General features: G+C 40.0%; 1 protein-coding gene and 3 long non-coding RNA genes across 7 annotated transcripts in view; 2 read left to right on the top strand and 2 right to left on the bottom strand.

Annotated features, from left to right (window-relative positions):
- The window catches only part of ptp4a2b (protein tyrosine phosphatase 4A2b), a 23,313-nt gene extending 12,242 nt beyond the window's left edge, over positions 1–11,071 (top strand). Inside the window, exons 2-7 of one of the 2 annotated variants that reach the window (XM_007562610.2) lie at positions 5,914–6,223; positions 6,580–6,688; positions 6,770–6,862; positions 6,948–7,078; positions 9,126–9,200; positions 10,450–11,071. In XM_007562610.2, coding sequence (XP_007562672.1) covers positions 6,219–6,223; positions 6,580–6,688; positions 6,770–6,862; positions 6,948–7,078; positions 9,126–9,200; positions 10,450–10,558 — 522 coding nt within the window. In that variant the 5' untranslated portion in view covers positions 5,914–6,218 and the 3' untranslated portion in view covers positions 10,559–11,071. Of the gene's footprint in view, positions 1–5,913; positions 6,224–6,278; positions 6,689–6,769; positions 6,863–6,947; positions 7,079–9,125; positions 9,201–10,449 lie in introns of those variants that run through there. The other variant, XM_016676706.1, reaches the window with a different exon arrangement.
- Positions 583–19,514, bottom strand: LOC107837398 (uncharacterized). The gene is made up of 2 exons (XR_001663415.1): positions 19,429–19,514; positions 583–3,476 (listed from the first exon to the last, which is right to left on the bottom strand). It is a non-coding gene; the product is annotated as an uncharacterized LOC107837398 (long non-coding RNA).
- Positions 7,695–18,731, bottom strand: LOC107837399 (uncharacterized). 2 transcript variants are annotated; one of them, XR_001663417.1, is made up of 3 exons: positions 18,602–18,731; positions 17,239–17,819; positions 7,695–8,236 (listed from the first exon to the last, which is right to left on the bottom strand). It is a non-coding gene; the product is annotated as an uncharacterized LOC107837399 (long non-coding RNA). The 2 variants fall into 2 exon arrangements; XR_001663416.1 differs by lacking the exon at positions 17,239–17,819.
- The window catches only part of LOC103145244 (uncharacterized), a 63,497-nt gene continuing 61,297 nt past the window's right edge, over positions 17,315–19,514 (top strand). For both annotated transcript variants that reach the window (XR_477002.2, XR_001663414.1), the window contains exon 1: positions 17,315–17,403. This is a non-coding gene — a long non-coding RNA (uncharacterized LOC103145244). The remainder of the gene's footprint in view (positions 17,404–19,514) is intronic.

The following is a 19,514-nucleotide window of genomic DNA, read 5'->3' as shown; positions in this document are numbered from 1 at the left end:
TAATTTTAGTAAAACACTCCTTCATGCATGTAGCAACTGTATTCCCTGAGCCGGCTTCCGTGTGTTTACACTACTTACTTCTGTATATGTTGTGCTCGTTGCAAGAATCATGGCGATTTGACCACCTGAGTGCTATCGGGTGTCAAAAGACGCTCTCGTTGTCCTTGTTAGTTACGGAGTCATGTTGCATTGAAGTGCTTAACAAAGTGAAAGGTTTTGAATTAAATCAGCCGCTATCAATTCTACCTCCAAACCCTTGAATCTGTTGAAACATTAATGCTGTAACAATGTCCGTCACAAACGATAACATGCATTTTTAACCCTGGTAAAATGCTACTTTTTATTCAGATTTCTCTGCAGCTGAGGCCGCCTAAAGCAATGAGTCGGCACCTGTTGGTTACCCATGCCCTGATTCCCATTATTCTGCTTCTTTTATCGCATGTTTAGGTTTGTATGTCCCTCTCTGTTCTCAGATACCGCTGCTCTTATCGCACCTCCCTGCTCAATACCATTTTATTCCGCCACCTTCTGTTCTTTCTCCTTTGTCACTTAAAAAGACGTGTGCAAGTAGTTAGCTTTTTTTTTTTTTAATCCATACTATATGCTGTTGGCTTTTATCTTTCCTTTCTTTTTCAGTTTTAGCAGTGCTTCATCCACAGCACACGTGATGTGGGAATGGGACACAAAGTAGCCCACTGTGTGGGCCTCTTCATGAACATAGTGACCTTTTACCCAATTTAGAATATATATTTGTACACAGCCATGCATGCACAAAATGGCAACCGCTATCTATTTCTTTTTTTAATTTGCCGTGTGTACATGGCGGAGACTTGCAGTGCAGAGGCTTTTGAGCTGAACACTTTTATTTTGAGCACATGCACTGTAGCAAGGAGATGAATTCCAACAGAGATGTGGATCTTTCAGTGTTTAGTGATAAAATTCAGAAACAAATTTTTCTAGTAAACGCTAAGAGATTCTGTCTCAATTATGACTGAGAAGAGGAAAATGCAGTGTAAAAAAAGCAGAACATTAATTTAAAACGGTCTATAAGGTTCCATAGTGTATCAAATTCCATCAGTTTATTTAAAAAGAAAAATGGGTGTGTGCATATGATTATGTAATTTAAATTACCAGCATCAGGTTATCTTAGCTGTCTGGATTTTCTTAAATAAAAATGTGTCAAAGAATTATTTAAAATGCATAAGTTGTGCAAAGATGGCCTTTTATGGTAGCCAAATGGAGACATAATGTGACTTGCAGTATACTTGCAAAAAAGTTCAACTTGAACACATCTTTAATTTTTTTCCTTTTGAATCAATTCACATTTCCCATGACTAGATCTTTTTTTTCCCCTAATTTATTTCAGATTTTTTGCACACCCTTAAATTTCAAGCCTTTTTTTTTGTTCTTGCATAAGAAAGTAAAAGCAGGTTTCAGTTTACTCATGCCTTTTGGAGATGGTGGAATTCAACAACCTCTGGCTATATGCAGGATAATGTAGAAACACATTGATTTTCTGTAATAAAGACACATATTACAAGGGACTTTTGAAGGTATTGATAAAAAAAAAAAAACGGGTTTAAACTGATTAACATCATACCTCTACCACTCATTCACTATCAGCTCAACCAAAGATGGCTGACTTGTCACTCAGCAGCTCTGACTGCTAATTTATGCATCACGGTTTGTTTCCTGTGTGGTTAAACATGCGCTGTCGTCTACAAACCCAGTGCAAGTGCATCTCGTTCTTACTGCATTAAAGTGGTTCATGATCGCAGAACCAGTTTGCAAATTTCAGCTGTAATTTGCATGCCTTCCCGACAATGTGACAGCCCTACAGGCAGCTGCTTTGGTCTGATCTTGCCAAGTTTTACCTACTTCCTTTTTGAAATCACCCCCGCCCCAATTTGTTTATCTACTTTGAGGGCTCAATAAAATCAACTTCTTTTTTTCATTATCCTGTTTATTTCTAGAACAAGTCAGGTGAAAATCTGACTTGGAATGTAAACAAACTGAAAAATTCAGTGGGTGGTTTTATTTCAAGATTAAATGCAATCTAAAGAAACTTTGTTGAATGCAAATGAAGGCATGGTGTATTAAAGTGCATATCTTGATCCTTCGCTCATATTTATCAGGGAAATGAGCATGTAAATGTTGTAGCAACAAATGTCTATAGATGGTGTTGGTTACCCTTTTTTTCTTCTTTTTTTTTTCTTTTTAAAAGAAGAAGTTGTTGCGTCAACAGTTTTCGGAATCGTTGCAAATTTTCAGTCAGCCCATGAATTTTGTTTGCTTATTAGCATGTTAAGTGGATGGCAAGCTGCTAAAAGGGAAGTGCAGATGCTTAGGCCTGCTCAGACTTCATTAGGCATAATGTAAATCCCGCCCCCAAACAAAGCCCTACTTTCCTTTTATTTATTTATACTCATGGTGACATTCAAATTGTCACCCTGTCTTTTTGTCTCTCTAAACCCTGCTGTTTGCTGAGTCTTCAAAACAAACAATATGACTTCTCTGCATCTGGTCAATCATCCCTAGTCTTTTTTTTTTTTTTTTTTTTTTTTTTTTTTTTTTTTTTTTTTAATCTTTTGACATAACCTGTCATTGTGGAGGTCCTGTCTGGTCCTTGTGTCAATGTTTTTGCTCCGCTTCTGTTGATTCATCTCCTTGTATCTTTGTGTCTCATTGCTAATGTTAAAAACAACCGGCAGCCATCTTTTTTTTTTTGTTTTGTTTTTTTTGCTTTGTTTTTGACACTCCTCCATTTCTGAAGAGTCAAAAGTTCATTAAATCCTTCAAGTCCCCATTCTTCAGCTGTCTGCATGCAACCCTCCTGTTCTGTTTCTGGCAGCTCGAGGGTGGTAATTAAAGGCGTCACAGAGGATCTTGGCCGTCACAGAATGAAAGGAGTGGGGGAAAGAAAAAAGTCAAGTCTGTTTTTGAGAGTGCCCTTATAGCTGTTGCCAAGTACAGAAGAGGGAGAGAAGAAGAGAATAGTAGAATTTAGAGTGGGTAGATGCGTCCCTTTGACTCTGGTTGGTAGTTGACTGCGGGTAAGCGGCAGCAGTCTAGCTTGGTGGGAGTTGAGGAAAGATGAGAAAGTTGTTGTGGTTTCTAAGAATGGCATCATATTCCTGGATCCCTTGAGCTGTTTTTCGTCTTTATAAAACCTACTACCAGGGAAGCGGGTTCAGTTGAGACGCATCGAGATTTGCTTTTGCTCTTGTAAGCGAGAGAAACGGTGATTCAGAACCGAGTCTGGTCATTTTTGAAGAGTTAAAAAGGGAGCGTGGGACTGAAGTTCTGGCTCTTGTTAAATCTTTGCCCCCCCTTTAATCCTCACCTTGTGACTATGGCCTATGCAGTGATAGAGTGTGAGCCTTGTACCACCCACTCTTGTGTGTACCTAGTCGTGATAGCCAGCTCCCCGCAACCCCTCCTTCCGCGCAGGCCCGCACACACACACACGCACACACCTCCCTGTGATGTCGCTCTGAGACGGTTCCAGCCAGTTTGCAGCAGCTGGTTTTAGACTGTCGAGGACTTGGCAGCAGTTTGACTGGCAACTCCCTAGCTAGTTACAGACCAGACATTACCTGTTCTGGGACGGAGCCTTCTGAAGCCCGTGTGTGCGCCAGCCCTGCTGTGCATATTATTAGTTTCCATTTGGGTGACAGGTGGTGAATTTACAAAGTGTCGTAATCCAAAGGTGTTGTAATTTCACAGCTAAATAAAGCAATGTTACAGACTCAGAAATGTGCTGCAGGTTGCAGGATTTAAAAAAAAAAAAAAATCAAGATTAACTTACTAATACAACTTTCTGGTCTTTGTTATTCCAAGACCAGAAAATTTGATTATTCTTCTGCGTATAACAGGTTGTCCTCACATAGTTAAATGTCTTACCCTTTCTTTTTTTTTTTCTTTTTTTTTTTATGTAAGATTAAGACCTTAAAATGTCTTAAGTTCATTAGGATAAAAATGTATGTCAGCCTGAATACATTACTCACAGCTCTTAAATGTTTTTTCTGGCAGAATTTTTTTTTTAGTCTTGTATATTCTATGTAGTTTATATATATAATGTATATAAAAAATATATCCTAGCTAACTAGCTTTTATGCATCATGGGTAAGAGCACATTTATGGTCAGTTGCCTGGACGATGTTTGTTATCCACCGCTTGTGCTGCCAACCCCAAATTTTTAAGCTTGGCATTCTGGGCCTTTAAGACTGTAGATATCCCTGAAGAACCCCTTGTATTTGTAGGTTTTTTTTTTTTGTTTTTGTTTTTTGGCTTTGAATGTCACTCAAGGTGATATTGGAAAACGGTTTTAAAGTCATACTTTCTGGAACCTGCAGATACCCTGTGTACCTTTTGCTCTAGTTTTTTGTTGATTAAACATCATGTAATTAGATTAGTCTTGGTCACCGGAAGAGGAAGTGATCCTTTGCATGTTTAGACACCTCAGATATGCTGGGTGTGTGGTGTCCTTCAAACAATGAGACGCCGCCTACACCGCATTTAGCTAGGTGTGTCCTTTTTACTGAGGGTTTTAGTCACTCAAGTTTACATTTAAGATGATTAGAAACGGACGGATGTGCTCTTGAAGTGCTATCATTAATGCACTTTAGTGCGGACAGTGACAGTGGAGACTTTTGGCCACATTGCCATTGCATTGTCCTTGAATGTTACCATTTATTGTGGAGCTAATGGAATAATACAAGATACTATGTCTTTAATATATTGCTTATGATGAGGGTCGCACACGTTGTTCATCGTTGACCTCTAGATTTCAATATTTCTCAAACTGTAATATTTAATCGAGCTTTAGAGCTCCAAACACACACCAATTCAAAAATAATAATGATAAGCTTTTCCGTTACTTTTAAAATTGAATCCATTATTATGGAATTTGATTAGGATGGGAGGCTTGTGTGATTTAAAAGCTCTTGTCCAGTCAAGACTTCTGTATTAATTTTAATATCCCTCTATTACGCTGCTGAATGGGAAGCCAAAAAAATAAGTCCCTGAAATACATGAAGTATTTGGCCCAGTCATGCTCATCCAAAACTTTAGGCAATATTTGTTCATCTGAGTACAGCTTATAAAACATGTTTCAGCTCATGGACTTGTTCTAATTTAAGGCACTTTGTGTTACCTTAACCATTCACCGCTGGCCGAGGGAAAGGAATCAATTGGTTTGGTTTTTTGGATGCATACTGAGATTAAGGATAACATGGGCACTCTTAAGATCTAAAGCAAGCTTTATGTATCGGGAAGTGTATTAAAAAAAAATATTAGGACATGGTCTGAGGTATGAAAGGTAAGAAACGGTGAGTTGTTTTGTTCAGAGTCTGTTTGTGTTTAGTAAACTGGAGCAGATTATTTTTAGACTTTTATTGGCGGAGATAATGTTCTGACTTGGTTTGGAGGACATAAATGACTATTTACCTCTCATATTTTGAACACATGAAATATTGATTAAAAGATTGACACTCTGCACATTTTCTGACTAACAGTGCTGCTGCTGCTGCTGCTGCTGCTGCTGCTGCTGCTGCTGCGCAGCACAAACTTGCGGACAGGATTTAAGCCCGACGAGCCGCTTTTAGCTTTATTGTGCAAACGTTTCGACACGATCTGTGTCTTCATCAGAGTCGGAAGTGAAATATCAACGGCGGGTCACACAGTCTAATATAAGCAAGCAGTAATTACATTCTGAAAATGGCATTTCTGCATTTGTGGTACCAAGTAGGGGTTTCAACCAGACGACCATGTGGACATCCTCTGCAGAACAACTTTTAATGTTTTGTAGTGTGGTAAATGTGCACTTCCCTTTTAATGTAAATGTTTTAAACGTGTGATATCCAAATATGATTTATTTATTTTTTAAGAATCCTCTTTCCCCTCTCTTCGCAGGCTTTCTGTGTCGACTTCAGCCGTACCTATATGGCGTGTGTGACCGGAGAATTCTGCCAGGCACAGCACCTCACCTCAGTGGAGAAGTGAATCGGCCGCCCCCCGAGGGACTACGCTACCCAGAAACCTCCCTGACTGCCAGCACATTAGGAACTGCTGACGTTTTTTTTTCCCAAAAGGCCTCCCTTCATCTCTGGGATATCGCGTAGTCCTTGGCCCGACTGCCCTGCCCTATCCCAACCAATACGAAACATATTTGCTTTCCGCTTTCTCCTTGAACAGCCAATCACAACCAACTCTCCTGAATGGGGTAAACTCATTGGATGACTTTTGGATAGTCTCATCCTTTTTTTTTTTTTTTCTTTTTTTTTTTTTTTTATTCCCCCTCCCCTTCTATTTTTTTGTTTCAATTTCCTTTCAATTTACATTTTTACTCATCCCAGAAAACTGTGGACTACTTTTGTTTGAGTTTTTTTTGTTATTTTTTTCTCTGTGTGCATCATCCCTCAGTGAAGACCTGTCGTTCTCCTGAACCATTCTTCTTCACGTCTTGTCCTTTTTTTAATTTATTCTACCCTTCCCCGATCACTCAAACCTCATAGCAATCTGTACATCTGAGCCAAAAGTCGCTTTTTATTTTATGAGTATTGTAATTGTTTTTTCAAGCCGTCTCGCCAACATGAACCGCCCTGCTGCAGTCGAGATTAAACATGAGGCCATGAGGTTCCTTATCACCCACAATCCCACCAATGCTACGCTCAACAAGTTTACCGAGGTGAGAGGCTTTATTGGTCGACTGCATTCACATTTGTTTTGAATGTCTCCGACTAAAAGCTCGTCGTTTGTCGTCTGTCAGGAGCTGAAAAAGTTCGAGGTAGACACGTTGGTGAGAGTTTGTGACGCCACCTACGATAAGGCTCCAGTGGAGAAGGAGGGCATACAGGTCTTGGTGAGCGTCGCGTCTCTGGGCTTGTCTCTGCCTTTCCGAAGTCATTCGTGCTGATTAGTTTTCAATTTGCTCTTTCTGTCTCCAGGACTGGCCCTTCGATGATGGCGCCCCTCCACCCACGCAGATTGTGGACGACTGGCTGAAGCTGCTTAACACCAAGTTTCGAGAGCAACCTGGCTGCTGCGTCGCTGTGCACTGTGTGGCAGGGCTGGGCAGGTACGAATGTCTCACTTTGTCGTTTCCCCAGACAAAAGCTTCAATTTAATCCTGCAGGAATTGCTCAATTCACACAATTTCAGTTGGGTGTTTTCGAGGTTTGCAATTTCCTTGATTCCTGGATAAAGTCCTTTAGAGAGGTTATTACAAAACTGTGCAGTTTGAAAATCAAAGTGCACAATGTGACGTCTGATTGAAATCCTAAATTTGGAATACAGTATTTACAGCTGAAACCAGATGTTTTCATTCACCCAATGAAAAAGCTGACACATTTTGTTTCTCGCTGTCTGAAGTTAAATTAGAAAAAAAAAACTTCTTGTTTTACATCAGTTGGAATCAGCAGAAGTATTTCTATTTGCTAAATGCCAGAAAACCTGGAAAAAATATAATTTTTTAGAGATTTTTTTATTTTTTATTTTTTTTTTGTAAATTTCTTTGTAAATTGTGTTAAGTGTCATTTGAGAAGGAAGATCATTTACATTTGTATGACCTTTTTTGGATAGTTTCACTATATTACATATTTATTATTCCTTTTGGTACAGTAACTTATTGATCTGCATATTAGAAATAAAGGTTGTCATATATTTTGCATGTTAAACAGCATTATTGAAATTGATTTTTTTTTTTTTTATGTCCAAAGTGTGGTGCTGAAAAAGTTTGAAACCTTACATTAAAAGTGCTTGAATGTTATTGGAAAAGTGTATCTGTGAACATTAGTTTTTTATATCTTGCCTTAGAATTCCAGTTAAATTTAGAATTGGGCTTTGACTGGGCCATTCTGATGCACAAGTATATTTTAATGTAGTCCTGTTGGATGCAGCCCTGCCTCTAAACGGTCCAGTTGTTGTCCAGTTGCGGGGCTTTTATTGGTCAGACAAGGCTCTGTTTCATCCCTCTGTAACACACTGACTGCTAGATGAGGTCACAGAGTTCACACACTGCTACAGAAAGCTCTGAATTGTTAAGTGTCTGAGAAGTCGACTTTTTTTTTCTAATCTTCCTGTCGTCTAGCCATCCTCTCACCCTCCGTTCTTCCCTTCACCACCTGTTCCTTCTCCCCTAGACATGACACAGCTTGAGCTGATTGTCTTTTGTCCCAGTGCTGAGTTTCCTCTTGCAACTTGAACTGTTGTCTTCTCCTCCTGTTCCCTGAGGGCTCTGTAAATAAAGTCAACAGATTAGATAATCCGTCATTAGTTACAACACTCTCTGCTCTGTCTCTGACCGCAAAATTAGGCAATTCCATTTTCGCTCGCCGTAAAGCGAGGTTGCACGGGTAATGTGAAGTTATGCCCCGTTGTAATCGCACCTCAGTGTGCCGGGGAATTGCAGTTTAGTCGCGTCGAATGGCACAAGTGCGAAAACAATGCGGGCAGAAGCGCATGATGTGGGCGAACTGGTGCGAAAGTGTCCTCTCCGACCACAAGCACTCAGCAAACCCAGCAGTTCTCCCTCTAGCTTCTAGCACTTTTTTTTTTCCCTCCTTCTTTCTTTTGCATTGCTGTGACATTCCAGGGGCTTCGTTTTTCCAAGTGTTGGTTAGACTGGTATTTTCTGAAACCACCACCAGTCTTTTTCGTAGAAGTTTACTCGCTGAACTCGTCTGTATGAGTTTGGTCCAGAGAAGGTGTTGAGACAGAGAGATTTTTGTTTGAAGTTCATTTTTCTTTTCAATTTTCTAATTTGCTGCTCCTCAGAATTTCTGAGCTAGAAAAGTAGCTGAAGGAAATGCTGCTCTAGAGCTGAAATCTGACCTCGTCCAAGGAACTGCTGTATTTATTTATTTTTTTCTCATCCTGTCTTCTCTCTGGTGAGCGAGCAGTCGGCCGTTTTACTGTAACTTATCACAAAGTACTAGTACAGCGGCTCAGTAGGGCGCCTATGAACTTGTACACCCCTGTAGATTTCCCAGGCCTGTTTCCCAGGTTTACCTTCCTTTCCCCCCCTCCCCATTTTATTACCAAGGAGCCCTGCGAACCTTGGCATTTCATCTCCTGTTCTCCCCGTTCTTGCTTTAACCAGTCTAATGGATTCCTTTACCTTTCAGAGCTCCAGTCTTGGTGGCCTTAGCCCTCCTTGAGGGAGGAATGAAGTATGAAGACGCCGTGCAGTTCATAAGGCAGTGAGTACTAGTCTTAGAGCTTTACAGACTCGAAACGTGATTATTTCTTTATGGACTGAGACTAGGTTAAAAGGTTATAAGCAGTGGATGAATATATTTGCATCTTTATTAATATAAATCCAGCTTACCTGGTTGTGGAGGCTGAAGTTAATGGGTTGTGTAACAGTTTTTTTGGAAGTAAAGAAGACTTCTGTAGTCTTAAAATGACTGAATCCTTAAGAACTTCATAGCGGTTTACACCAACACCATTTTTTATGACATCAGGAGGCTATTTTTGCAAAGAAGCCACTGATTATGTACACAGGAAATGAAGGTAGGTGGTGTGCCACCAACAGTCTTCCTACGTGAAATGTGTTCTTGGACACAAACTCTCATTTTCCTATCAGAATGTCCATGTAAAGTGAGTTTAAAAAGTATGAAATACTTAGAATTCAATATGTAATGCAAACCTGCGAAAGCATTCTTCTACTAAAGCGTAAATCGTCTTGTTTTGGTATCCTACCTGCTCTTTCACCGTCTCTTCAACGACATTCTTGTAAACACGGACTTCCACATTTTATTAATGCCTATTTTTAATGACATGCATGAAGCTTATATGCTCTAAGTGGAGCCAAAGAGTCAAATCACCCACAAAAACCTGTTAATTATTTGTAGCTCTTTAAGTTAACATTTTATTGCTTTTTACACTTTGTTTCATGGGACGATTATTGGGAGTGCGCAGCCTCCTACATCCATTTTCTGTGTAAAAATAATGGTCAGCTTAGATGTAAATTACTATCGACACAAACATGAATGACAGTGGTTTAAAGTTATACAGTAGCATTGGCATAAACTGCTTTGAGATTTTTGATTTTTGACCATTTAAACATGCTGCACGGTAGGCTTCTTTCAGTGTAGCTTTAAGCTTTAACCAGTTGAAATTCATACTTTTAGATACCAAGTTATCTGCTGCAGATGAGACAAAAACTGGCTTGTTTTTAAAAATAACCTCATTCCAGAAATTCTCCACTGTCTCTTTAAAGAAGCCTGGTTGCAATATGGACCCTTTTCATGTGGTTGAGAGATGAGTTAATGAGTTGTGGACGCATTGTTGGTCTTGGTCGTCTTTCCTTGTTTGTCAGTGAGAAATGGTCAATAAGCAAAGAAGTGGATTACTCTAAAAGGTTAATAATTCCTCTGAGTTTGAGTGTGTGCTTTACCAATTTAGAACTAAAACAACTTTCCTGTTTTGTTTTGTTTTTTCCTGTAGGAAGAGACGTGGAGCCTTCAACTCCAAACAGCTTCTTTACCTCGAGAAATACAGACCCAAAATGCGTCTGCGGTTCAAAGATAACGGCCACAACTGCTGCGTGCAGTAGGCCGTCCGTCTGTGCATCCGCTTTCAATGCACATCTAGTTCGGAATCTTCCAACAAAGAGGAGATAATAACACAAAAAAAAGAGTGCTATCAGTAATTGTTGTGATGATTTGTAAACACTGAGTCATGGTTAATTGATCTGAGAGAAATCGAATGATCAAACAAAATGAAACTAGATCTGGGGAAGTCCACCAGCCGAACCAATGAATGGAAGGTCAAAGCACACAGATGGGCCCGCCTCCCGGTTCTACAGCTCAACCAAACCACGGGCCAGAATTTTATTTTTTTTTTTTTTCCTCCACTCGAGTCCATCCTGTACTTGTCTATTTTTTTTTACTTCTCACTTTAAGTTGTAATCATGGGATATTTTACCTTCCATTATGTGAATTTTATTTTTACACATACATGGTTTTAATTCTGAAATGTTTTAATTCTGTTCTTATTTCCTTCCACTGCTATTTGGCCTTTTTTCTTTTTCTTTAAAGAAAAAAAAAAACATTTTTAAACTTTTAACACATTTTGATTGTGTTTTTTGTTTTTGCACAAAACTCAAAAGGTTCACCCTGAAAATGCAGTAATGTTCTCTTTTTGTTTTGTTTAATGATTTTTTTTTTTTCGCTCCTCACTTGCTTCAAGTCACTTTCAGTTTAGGGCCTCACTGAGTCTGAATATATCATATTTATTTGCAAGAGAATTGTGGGAGTGTTGAGTTTGGCAGGGGCAAGGACACTTTGTTATCCAATTTTTCTTTTTCTTTTTTTTTTTTTTAAGTAACTATGTAAGAGCCATGACTTTTTTCTTCTTCTTCTTCTTCTTATAAGTCTTGTTGGAGTGCAATAATCAGTCCACCTCAGATAAGCCCATCAGACCCTGCTGAGCATTCTTCACCCACATTTTACATGAACGCAGACATTTCAGACAGGAAATAAGAGCTGCTCCAGCTGGCACTCCTCCAGCTGTCATTCATTTTACCAAATGGGGAGGAGAGGGTTGCGATGGGGTGGGGGTGCTACAGGATTTCTCCAAACAAATATGCAGATTTCAGCTCACACACTTGAGCCCAGGATCTGGTCTGACAGACGGGGTGGAGGAGAATGGAAAATGGTCAGTTTTTTTTATCATTGTACCCATTTTGAAGACACCCCCTTCCCCCCCCCTGATTCGTATTGGTTCTTTAAAGATAAATAAATTGAAATAAAAAGCATTCTGGTGGGTCTCATTCTTTCTATTGCAGTACATACCTGGAGGGTGTTATTTATTCACAAGCTTGTTTTGTGAGATCAAAATCAATTTCCTTTAGCAGCAACTTTCTGTTTATTTATTTTTATTTTTTCTGAATTGCTCCGCTCTTTGTGGCCAAGTATTTCTTAGATGGCACTTGCTCATCAAGTATGTCAGTCAGAAGCTGTCCTACATGTTCTTTCCCCACTGGAGGGTGACTCACCACCACGTGGAAGGCACAGGACACCGTGGTACTGAGAAATGACTCACTAGATCTCAAACGGATCACGACTCCGTGCAACGCAGGAGACAGATCAAAGCGCCCCCTCTGCTGTTGAAGTCAGGTAATTGCACTCAGAAATCTCCCCCAAACTCGTGTGTTTTCGCACTGACTGCTGTTACAAGTGTAACGACGTCAGCTTTAATTATGCACAATTTAATGAACTGCCTGATAAACGACTGATCACAGAAGTGGGAATGTGTTGACTGAGGGAGCACTGACGGCACCTCAGTCACAGTCTGTGCTCTCAGCAGTGTTGCAGAGCTGCAAATGCCTCGCCAAAGCCTGCTTTGAATACAGTGAATGCCATCTACAATGAAATCTGTGCCAAGTGAAACAAAATTTGCATTCGGTTTGTTACTCATCCCCCCCGTTGATGTGTGGCGGCTTTGTTGAGTAGCAGATTAAGTTACAGCCGAACAGGAATAGAACTAGTGGTACAAGGGTTCAGGAAGGAGTTTGTCTTGTCCTCGGTGACCTTCTACGAGACAAAAAATAAATAAAAAAATTAAATACTCCACTTCGATACACTTGAGTTGTACAGAAGGCATATTTCTAAGTACTGAATACAATTACTATTAGAGGTAAACCAGGAGAGAGAACCTCTTCACAGGTTGATAAAAAGTAGATTTTTTTTTTTTTTTCCAATGGGCTTTGTGTTTTCTGTCTGTGGGCGTCACAAAGAGCTAAAATGATCTTTGTATTGTAGTAGCTGTGACTCGGCATGATCTCATACTGAGTCATACTTACAAAGATAAAGATCAAAGCCTCAAACCTGTTGCAGCGACATCAGGGTGGCTTTGTGTTTCTCAACAGGTCAACATTGTGCGCCTTCTTTTCTCGTGTGCCACGTGAATCGGGGTCACGTTTGGGTTCATTTTGCTGTTCTGTTTTTCCAGAGATTTAACAGCTCGGTGTAAAATTAACAGGTACTTCTAGTTCCTGTTTTGGCTGCCGCCAAAAGTATTCATGCCTCTTTATCACATTATCACCACAAACGTCAGTGTATTTGACCTTCTCGGGTAGGTCTCTAACGTCCTTACATATGTAAAGACTGTAAATTCCACAGAATTATACAAAGAAGCACATGTGCATTTGGAGATTGCTTCTATCGATTTTCAGGTCACAAGTCGAGGGGTATGAAAACATTTATAAGGCGCTAGACACCTTCAGTGCTTTTAGTTCAGTCATTAAGTTATTGTTCAGGTCCAGTCAATGAAAATATTAAAATAAATGAGAGAGGAAAAAGAAAATAAAGAGAGAAATGTCAGAGATGTTTATCTAAGTGTGGGATCACCGTTTTAAATACTTAATGCACAATTACATTTTCTGATTCTTCTCATCCTCTCTGTGACATTGGCTTTGAATGACATCTCCATTTTTAAGATTCAATTAACCGCAGAGTGAGGAGAGCACTCATTGAACTCTCATTTTGAAGAATATGAAAAAATACATGTCAAAAGCACTTATTTTTCATTAATTTTTTTTATTACCTCTTGAAATCATGCTTTTTGTGAGATGAACTCGGATGCTCATTTTAAAGAAATGACAAATGGTGTATGATATACTGTTATGGTTTATCATGCCTGCTTCATAGACGTTTTAGAAACTGTACAGTTTGTTCTCAGCTTTATTTATAAAGCACATTTCAAACAGCTCACTGAAGTGCTGTACAGTGGAATACATTGTTGCTCTTGGTCGCAGTCTCTCTTACGCAACAATTCTGGAGGTGGCAGCTCTGGACTACAGGCCAGATCACATTATTATAAAGCCATCTAATATGCAATAAATGTAATTCGGCGCTGAGACGCAGCACGACTTGGTGCCCCCCAAAACCTGGATGTATCGTTTATGATCGCTAGCGTTTTCTAAGGCGCTATAATACAAAGCTATACAGCGGAATAGTTCAGTGAATTTATCACGGCAATAACACACTTTGAGTTCTTTGTGCAAAAGCAAAGAGCACCCAGCAGAACCCTATCGAGCAAAGAGAGGCAAGGCTTTACATTAGCATGGAAGTTGTGAGCTTTGAATGATTTATTTAAACTCTAGCTCTTTTGTTATCGTTTGTTCTCTGGATTTGAGATTACTGCTTTGTTACCTGCTGCGAGTACTGCGATATTCACAGTATTCAACTTTGAGTTCAAGTGTTCAAGTACAAAAAATAATAATAATAAAGGGACTTTTGGCAGAGATGATGGATTCTTCAACTGTTGAGACATTAACATACTCTGACTCAAGTCTTCTAAATAGTAAAGGTCTGTGCCTTCATGCCAACGCATTGGGAACGCTGCAACTTCAAGTCCAAACCAGAAACATGAGGGAAAAGTGTTGAGGTCAAACGACTAAGGTTTGTGAATTGAGCTTGCCGTTTCGTAGCATTAATCTTGTGGAACGGGAGCTAACAAGATCAGTGTTCTTGGTGTGTTTTTGGTGTCATTGTTTTGGTGAAACATTGGCTTCAAGGGCATTTCATCTACAGCAGGGGTGTCCAAAGTCGGTCCTCGAGGGCCGACATCCTGCATGTTTTAGGCCTCTCTCTGGTTTAGCACACTTGCATCAAATGATGGCTCATTAGATGCCTAAGGAGAACATTGACTTGCAGAGGAGGTTGTTGCAACCACTAGGGAGAGAAATAAAATATGCAGGATGCCGGCCCTCGAGGACTGACTTTGGACACCCCTGATCTACAGCATAAGGCAACGTGAGCTCGTCAGGTATTTTGATGCTGTCAAACTGATCTATGATCCTTGGTTGAACCTAGAAACCGATGCTGTATTATGAGAAAAGGAGTGGCACTTTGCCAAAACTTTCTGCTGACAGTTCAGGTTGCTGGTAACTTGACCACTGTGGAGCTGATCATTGGCTAAGTCTTTGCCATTTGTGGCATTTTTTTTTTTTTTTTATGAATTCAAAACCTAGCTTTCAGCTTTCTTCCATTGGCTATCTACTTTTGGTCCCAAGCATTCAAAAACATTCCAGCAGACCAGGACATCTATTCCTGCGGTCCTTCACGCGTTTTCCTTCATCCAGCCGGCTTTCTAATCGAAGTAGACAGCTCCCCTGAACGATGATTTGTTTGACACCGAATGAATCGGCTCGCTGATTACACTCCGGACTGCTGGTATTTTGAACACACCCCGTTTTCAATTAATCATTCGGTTGCACAAAATCAACAGCAAGCCAAGCCTGTTAGGCCTGTTGCTTTCTACTCCTCCACAAGACAATAGCATGTAGAAAACATTGTTTGATCTGGCCAGCGATATCGGTTTGATTTTATCTTGAACACGACAGCATACTATTAAGAATAAAATATCTAAAAAAAAAAATCTACATGAAATATTTGTGCGTGGGTAGATCTAGAGAGCCCAAGGGCAGTTTTGTTTTTGTTTTTTTTCTATTTGCTTTACATATACTAGAGGAGATAAAGGCCAAAGGGGTTTTGACTCCCCTACAAGAAGAGCTTGATCTCTGGCAGCTCTCCCACTTTCTGCAGAGCCGATCTAGGCCAGCACCAGTAAGCAGCCGACTCTGCGAGATTCCATTGTGAATTGTGGCCCTTTAAAAATGCATGCTCGCTCTCGGCTCTGTATCTTTAATGAGGTGTGTCTGAAATATTTGATAGGCCTCGCACTCATTTGAAAAACAAATACGTTTATTTCCATTAATATTTGATACGGAAATGAATATATGTAAAACACATACATTAATTAGTCTGTTTTGATCAATTGTCTCTGTCAAAACGTGGAGCGTGTGTTTCCGCTCAGTTACTCCCCACAGGCGATGCTGCGGCAAATCTTTCCCTGTTGCTTCGGAACAAAAGAAGCATTTAATTTTCAAAGATTTAGCTGGGCTTTTTTTTTTTTTTTTTAAGTTTGTGAACACTCAGAGAAATTATGTGCTCACTCAGCAGTGGGGCTGATTTATAAAATGGGTGTCGCATTACAGTGTTTGCATTTTGGAAACTGTAATAAATAAGAAAAAAGGAAGCCTAGCATTGAAGTTTGAGCTAGTGCACTGATTTTACTTTGTTGGCTCTGAAGGATGATTGTGTTGTTTTTGTTTTTGTTTTTTTTACCATGAAAGTGGTCTTAGTTGTTGAGAACAGTGAGGTACAACTTTATTTCTAAAGGGAGATGGAGCTAAAGTTGGGACAGCTTACTTAATTTAATTAAACTTAATTTAGGTGAAATTACATTTGTGCATCCTACTGTTTTGCTGCACACTTTGATGAAAACAGCAAGGTCTTGATCCATCAATACATCCATCCATCTAAAGATTTAATCAACATTTAGGTCTCTACAACCATCTTAACAGGATCTTCAGGTCGGAGACTCTGGAAGTATAAGAGAGAGAGTTCAAATTTTGTTCTTTTAGTTCCCTTAGCTTAGTGGATCCCAAACTTTTTCTACTAGAACTAAGATTTGATTCATTCAAATTTTTCAGTTTTGATTCCTAGTTTTGATTCCCAGGTACATTTAAATCAGATTGAAGAGGCCGCCGAATCCCAGCGAAGAAGAATTAGCCGCAGTGTGTGTGTGTGTGTGTGTGTGTGTGTGTGTGTAAGCGCAGAAGCGATTGAGAGTTTGCCTTCTCTTTATTAAAAGAGCTGTCCAGGCAGCTCTGTGAAATACAGACATGCTTAAACACCTCCAGATTCATGGTGTAGAATTAATATTCTGGCATTTACCATATAGAAAAAGCTGTGGTAATCCTAGCTAACTTAAAACAAGAACATTTTTGTCAGATTTAATGTCAAGCAGTGAGAAAAAAAAAAGAAATTTGTATTTTTATGAGGCAATCCTGCTGCTATCAATCTAATTCATACTTTGGATTTCTTTCAGATAACAGCAGATTGCTAGGACGTAAATCACATGAAACCATAGCAACTGATTTCATGACAAAAACATCTAAAGGTTTGAATGACCCAAGATGATGACGATGTATAATTATAGCCACTTAGGATCAGGTTGCTCAGGGAGGCACAATTATTCAAAGAACGCCAGTAAGAAAACAAGATGCTACAACAATATTCAAGAAGGAAAATGTTTCTCCTCTCAATCAAAATCAGTGTCTGGCTCATTCTCTGGCATAATTTCGTAGTTGTGGGCGACGCTTAAATTCATTGCTACATAAAAACATAAAATTACATTTCGAATAAATGCATTCTCGTCCCTCACCACCAGATGGTGGTGAAGACCTATCTAGGTAGTGTTGCAGTACCCGCGCTGAACAGCAGGGTGCAGTGCTAAGACACCGTCTTCTCAGGTGCCAGCGGTGGGCCGCAGTGTTGATGTGTGTGATGTATTCCGTCGCTGGCAGCTTCCTCGGACAGCTCCAGTCTGGTGAGTCACTCTGCCACTGTATTCAGGATGTTTGGACTCAGCAGCTGAGGCCACGCAGTAATTAATAACCACATATTGGTGTTGGTAAAACAAGCACAGTGAGAGAGTGAAAAGGAGCGGGAGAGAGGGGGGCGCGAGAAAAGGAGCATGTTTGACTTCTCTGTGACTCAACCTACCTGACTCAGAGAGCAGAGACCGATGGGAGGAAAATATGTTTCTGACTGCAGCAGCAGCAGCTGACAGCAAATTATGTTTGCTTTTTTATTTATTTATTTTTTTTAATTTTCCTCTAATACTCCTTCAAAGAGATGACGTTGACTTTAACGCAGCTTGTTTTCAGCCAGAAACAGTTGACACTACTCTTAGATGGCTTGCCAGAATAATGGGGGAAATAAAAGGTGAGGCTTTACTGATATCTGGAGAGAAAGAGAGAGAGAGAGAGAGAGAAAAACCTTTTATGTGGTGAGCTTGTTTGGAAGGGAACAGCTTCAGATTGTTGAATCTTATTGTGCCTTGCTCGTTTTCTGCCCTTGGCTTCATCGCAGGGCGCCCGGCCAGCTTTGATGAGGATGAGTAGATGTTGAATGACAGGCGAAGATGGTGTCAGTCAATCAGCCCCTCCCCCAATTCTACTTTTACTCTCCAAGGAGAAGAAGACATGTGTCATCCTCCCATGTGGAATCACACCACTCCTCCCCTCCTTACTATGCCTTTGCATTTTCCTTCCGTCTCCATTATTCATCCCTGCTGGCTTAGCTCTACAATATTCTATTTTTGAACTCCTTCTCACTGTCTTTATGCACCTGTTTGCTTATCGGCCCTGCTTTCATCTTCACCGTCAGCCACCACTCCCCACCTCCCCTTATCCCCTTTTTTTGTGGGGGGCGGGGAGTGAGGGAGAATTTGCAGCCTGGCAGTGCATCACTGTTTTAATCTAGACTCCCCTATTCCCTCGATTCCCTTTCTCATGAAGCTAGCAAAAGAGAAAAATAAAATGAAGCAGCACAGTTTTTTTTTTTGCAAAGGTAGTCGTAGGCCTTGAACTGTATTGCATTGTGCAATTTCACAACCACAATCTTTCATGTGTGATTAACCAACACAAAGTAATTATGGGTTAAGTTATAACACAAAATCGTCTCACAACGCCGCTGAATCCATTAGTTGAACATGGAAGAGCGTAGCACAACTGCAAACCTACCAAAACATGGCCGTCCACCTGAACTGAGCATTAATCACAGAAGCACCCAAAGGGAGAATTGTAGCTCTGGGGGGTCTGGAGAGATCAACACCTCAGATTAGATGGATGTTGTAAAAATCAGATTTTTTTTTTTTTTTTCTTACAGGTAGGCGCCAAGAAACAAACCATCGCAGATACTGCAGAAATATATATAAAAAAACACATTTTACATGATGCCAGAATTGATCTTTCTTTGCACCATCCAAAGTGGTGGCAGCATTGGGGAGTGGGGGGAGGGGGTGCTATAGCTACTAATCTTTTATGAAATCTAATTGTAAATTTAAAGGGGCAGTATTATGTATTTTTCAGACACATATTTTTGTTTTATAGCACAGTAAAGTAGCTATGTTGCCTTCAGTTGGTATAAAAATACTATATATTTCAAACATGACTTAACATAAATTTGACTTTAACGCTTTGGAATTAGGTCTGTGTCCCTTTAAGAAGCTTCTACTTTTTCAATAGTTCGCCTTCAGCATGTTGTCACAGCAGTGCTTCTCATACTGCTGCTTACATCCGTTCTTAGGCGTGTTAGACCAAGAAGTACCGTAGCGTAGTTTGCATGATTAGCTGGGCAGACATGCAGTTCCACCAGGTGTTTGCTAACTCCTGCTGCCGCTAGTTAGGCACCCTTGAATGGCTGCCAGAAGAGATTCAAGGATTCCTCAAACGTCTATGAAAGAATCAAAGCAAAACTCCAGCTATGCTTTTGATGGCGGAATAACATTATAAGATGATGTAAAGCTCAATTTTACAGAATACCCTCTCTTTGATCTAGATGCACATACAGTGCAGAGAGTCATTCTGGAAACTTCTAACCTCTTTAAAGACTATCTTGGTTGCAGCATTTCCGTCAAAGCACTACAACTTAAAA

Source organism: Poecilia formosa, unplaced genomic scaffold (genome assembly GCF_000485575.1).
Source record: "Poecilia formosa unplaced genomic scaffold, Poecilia_formosa-5.1.2 Scaffold139, whole genome shotgun sequence".
Classification (NCBI taxonomy): domain Eukaryota; kingdom Metazoa; phylum Chordata; class Actinopteri; order Cyprinodontiformes; family Poeciliidae; genus Poecilia; species Poecilia formosa.
Note: the sequence above shows the minus strand (reverse complement) of the source record. Positions and strands in the feature narration are given on the sequence as shown.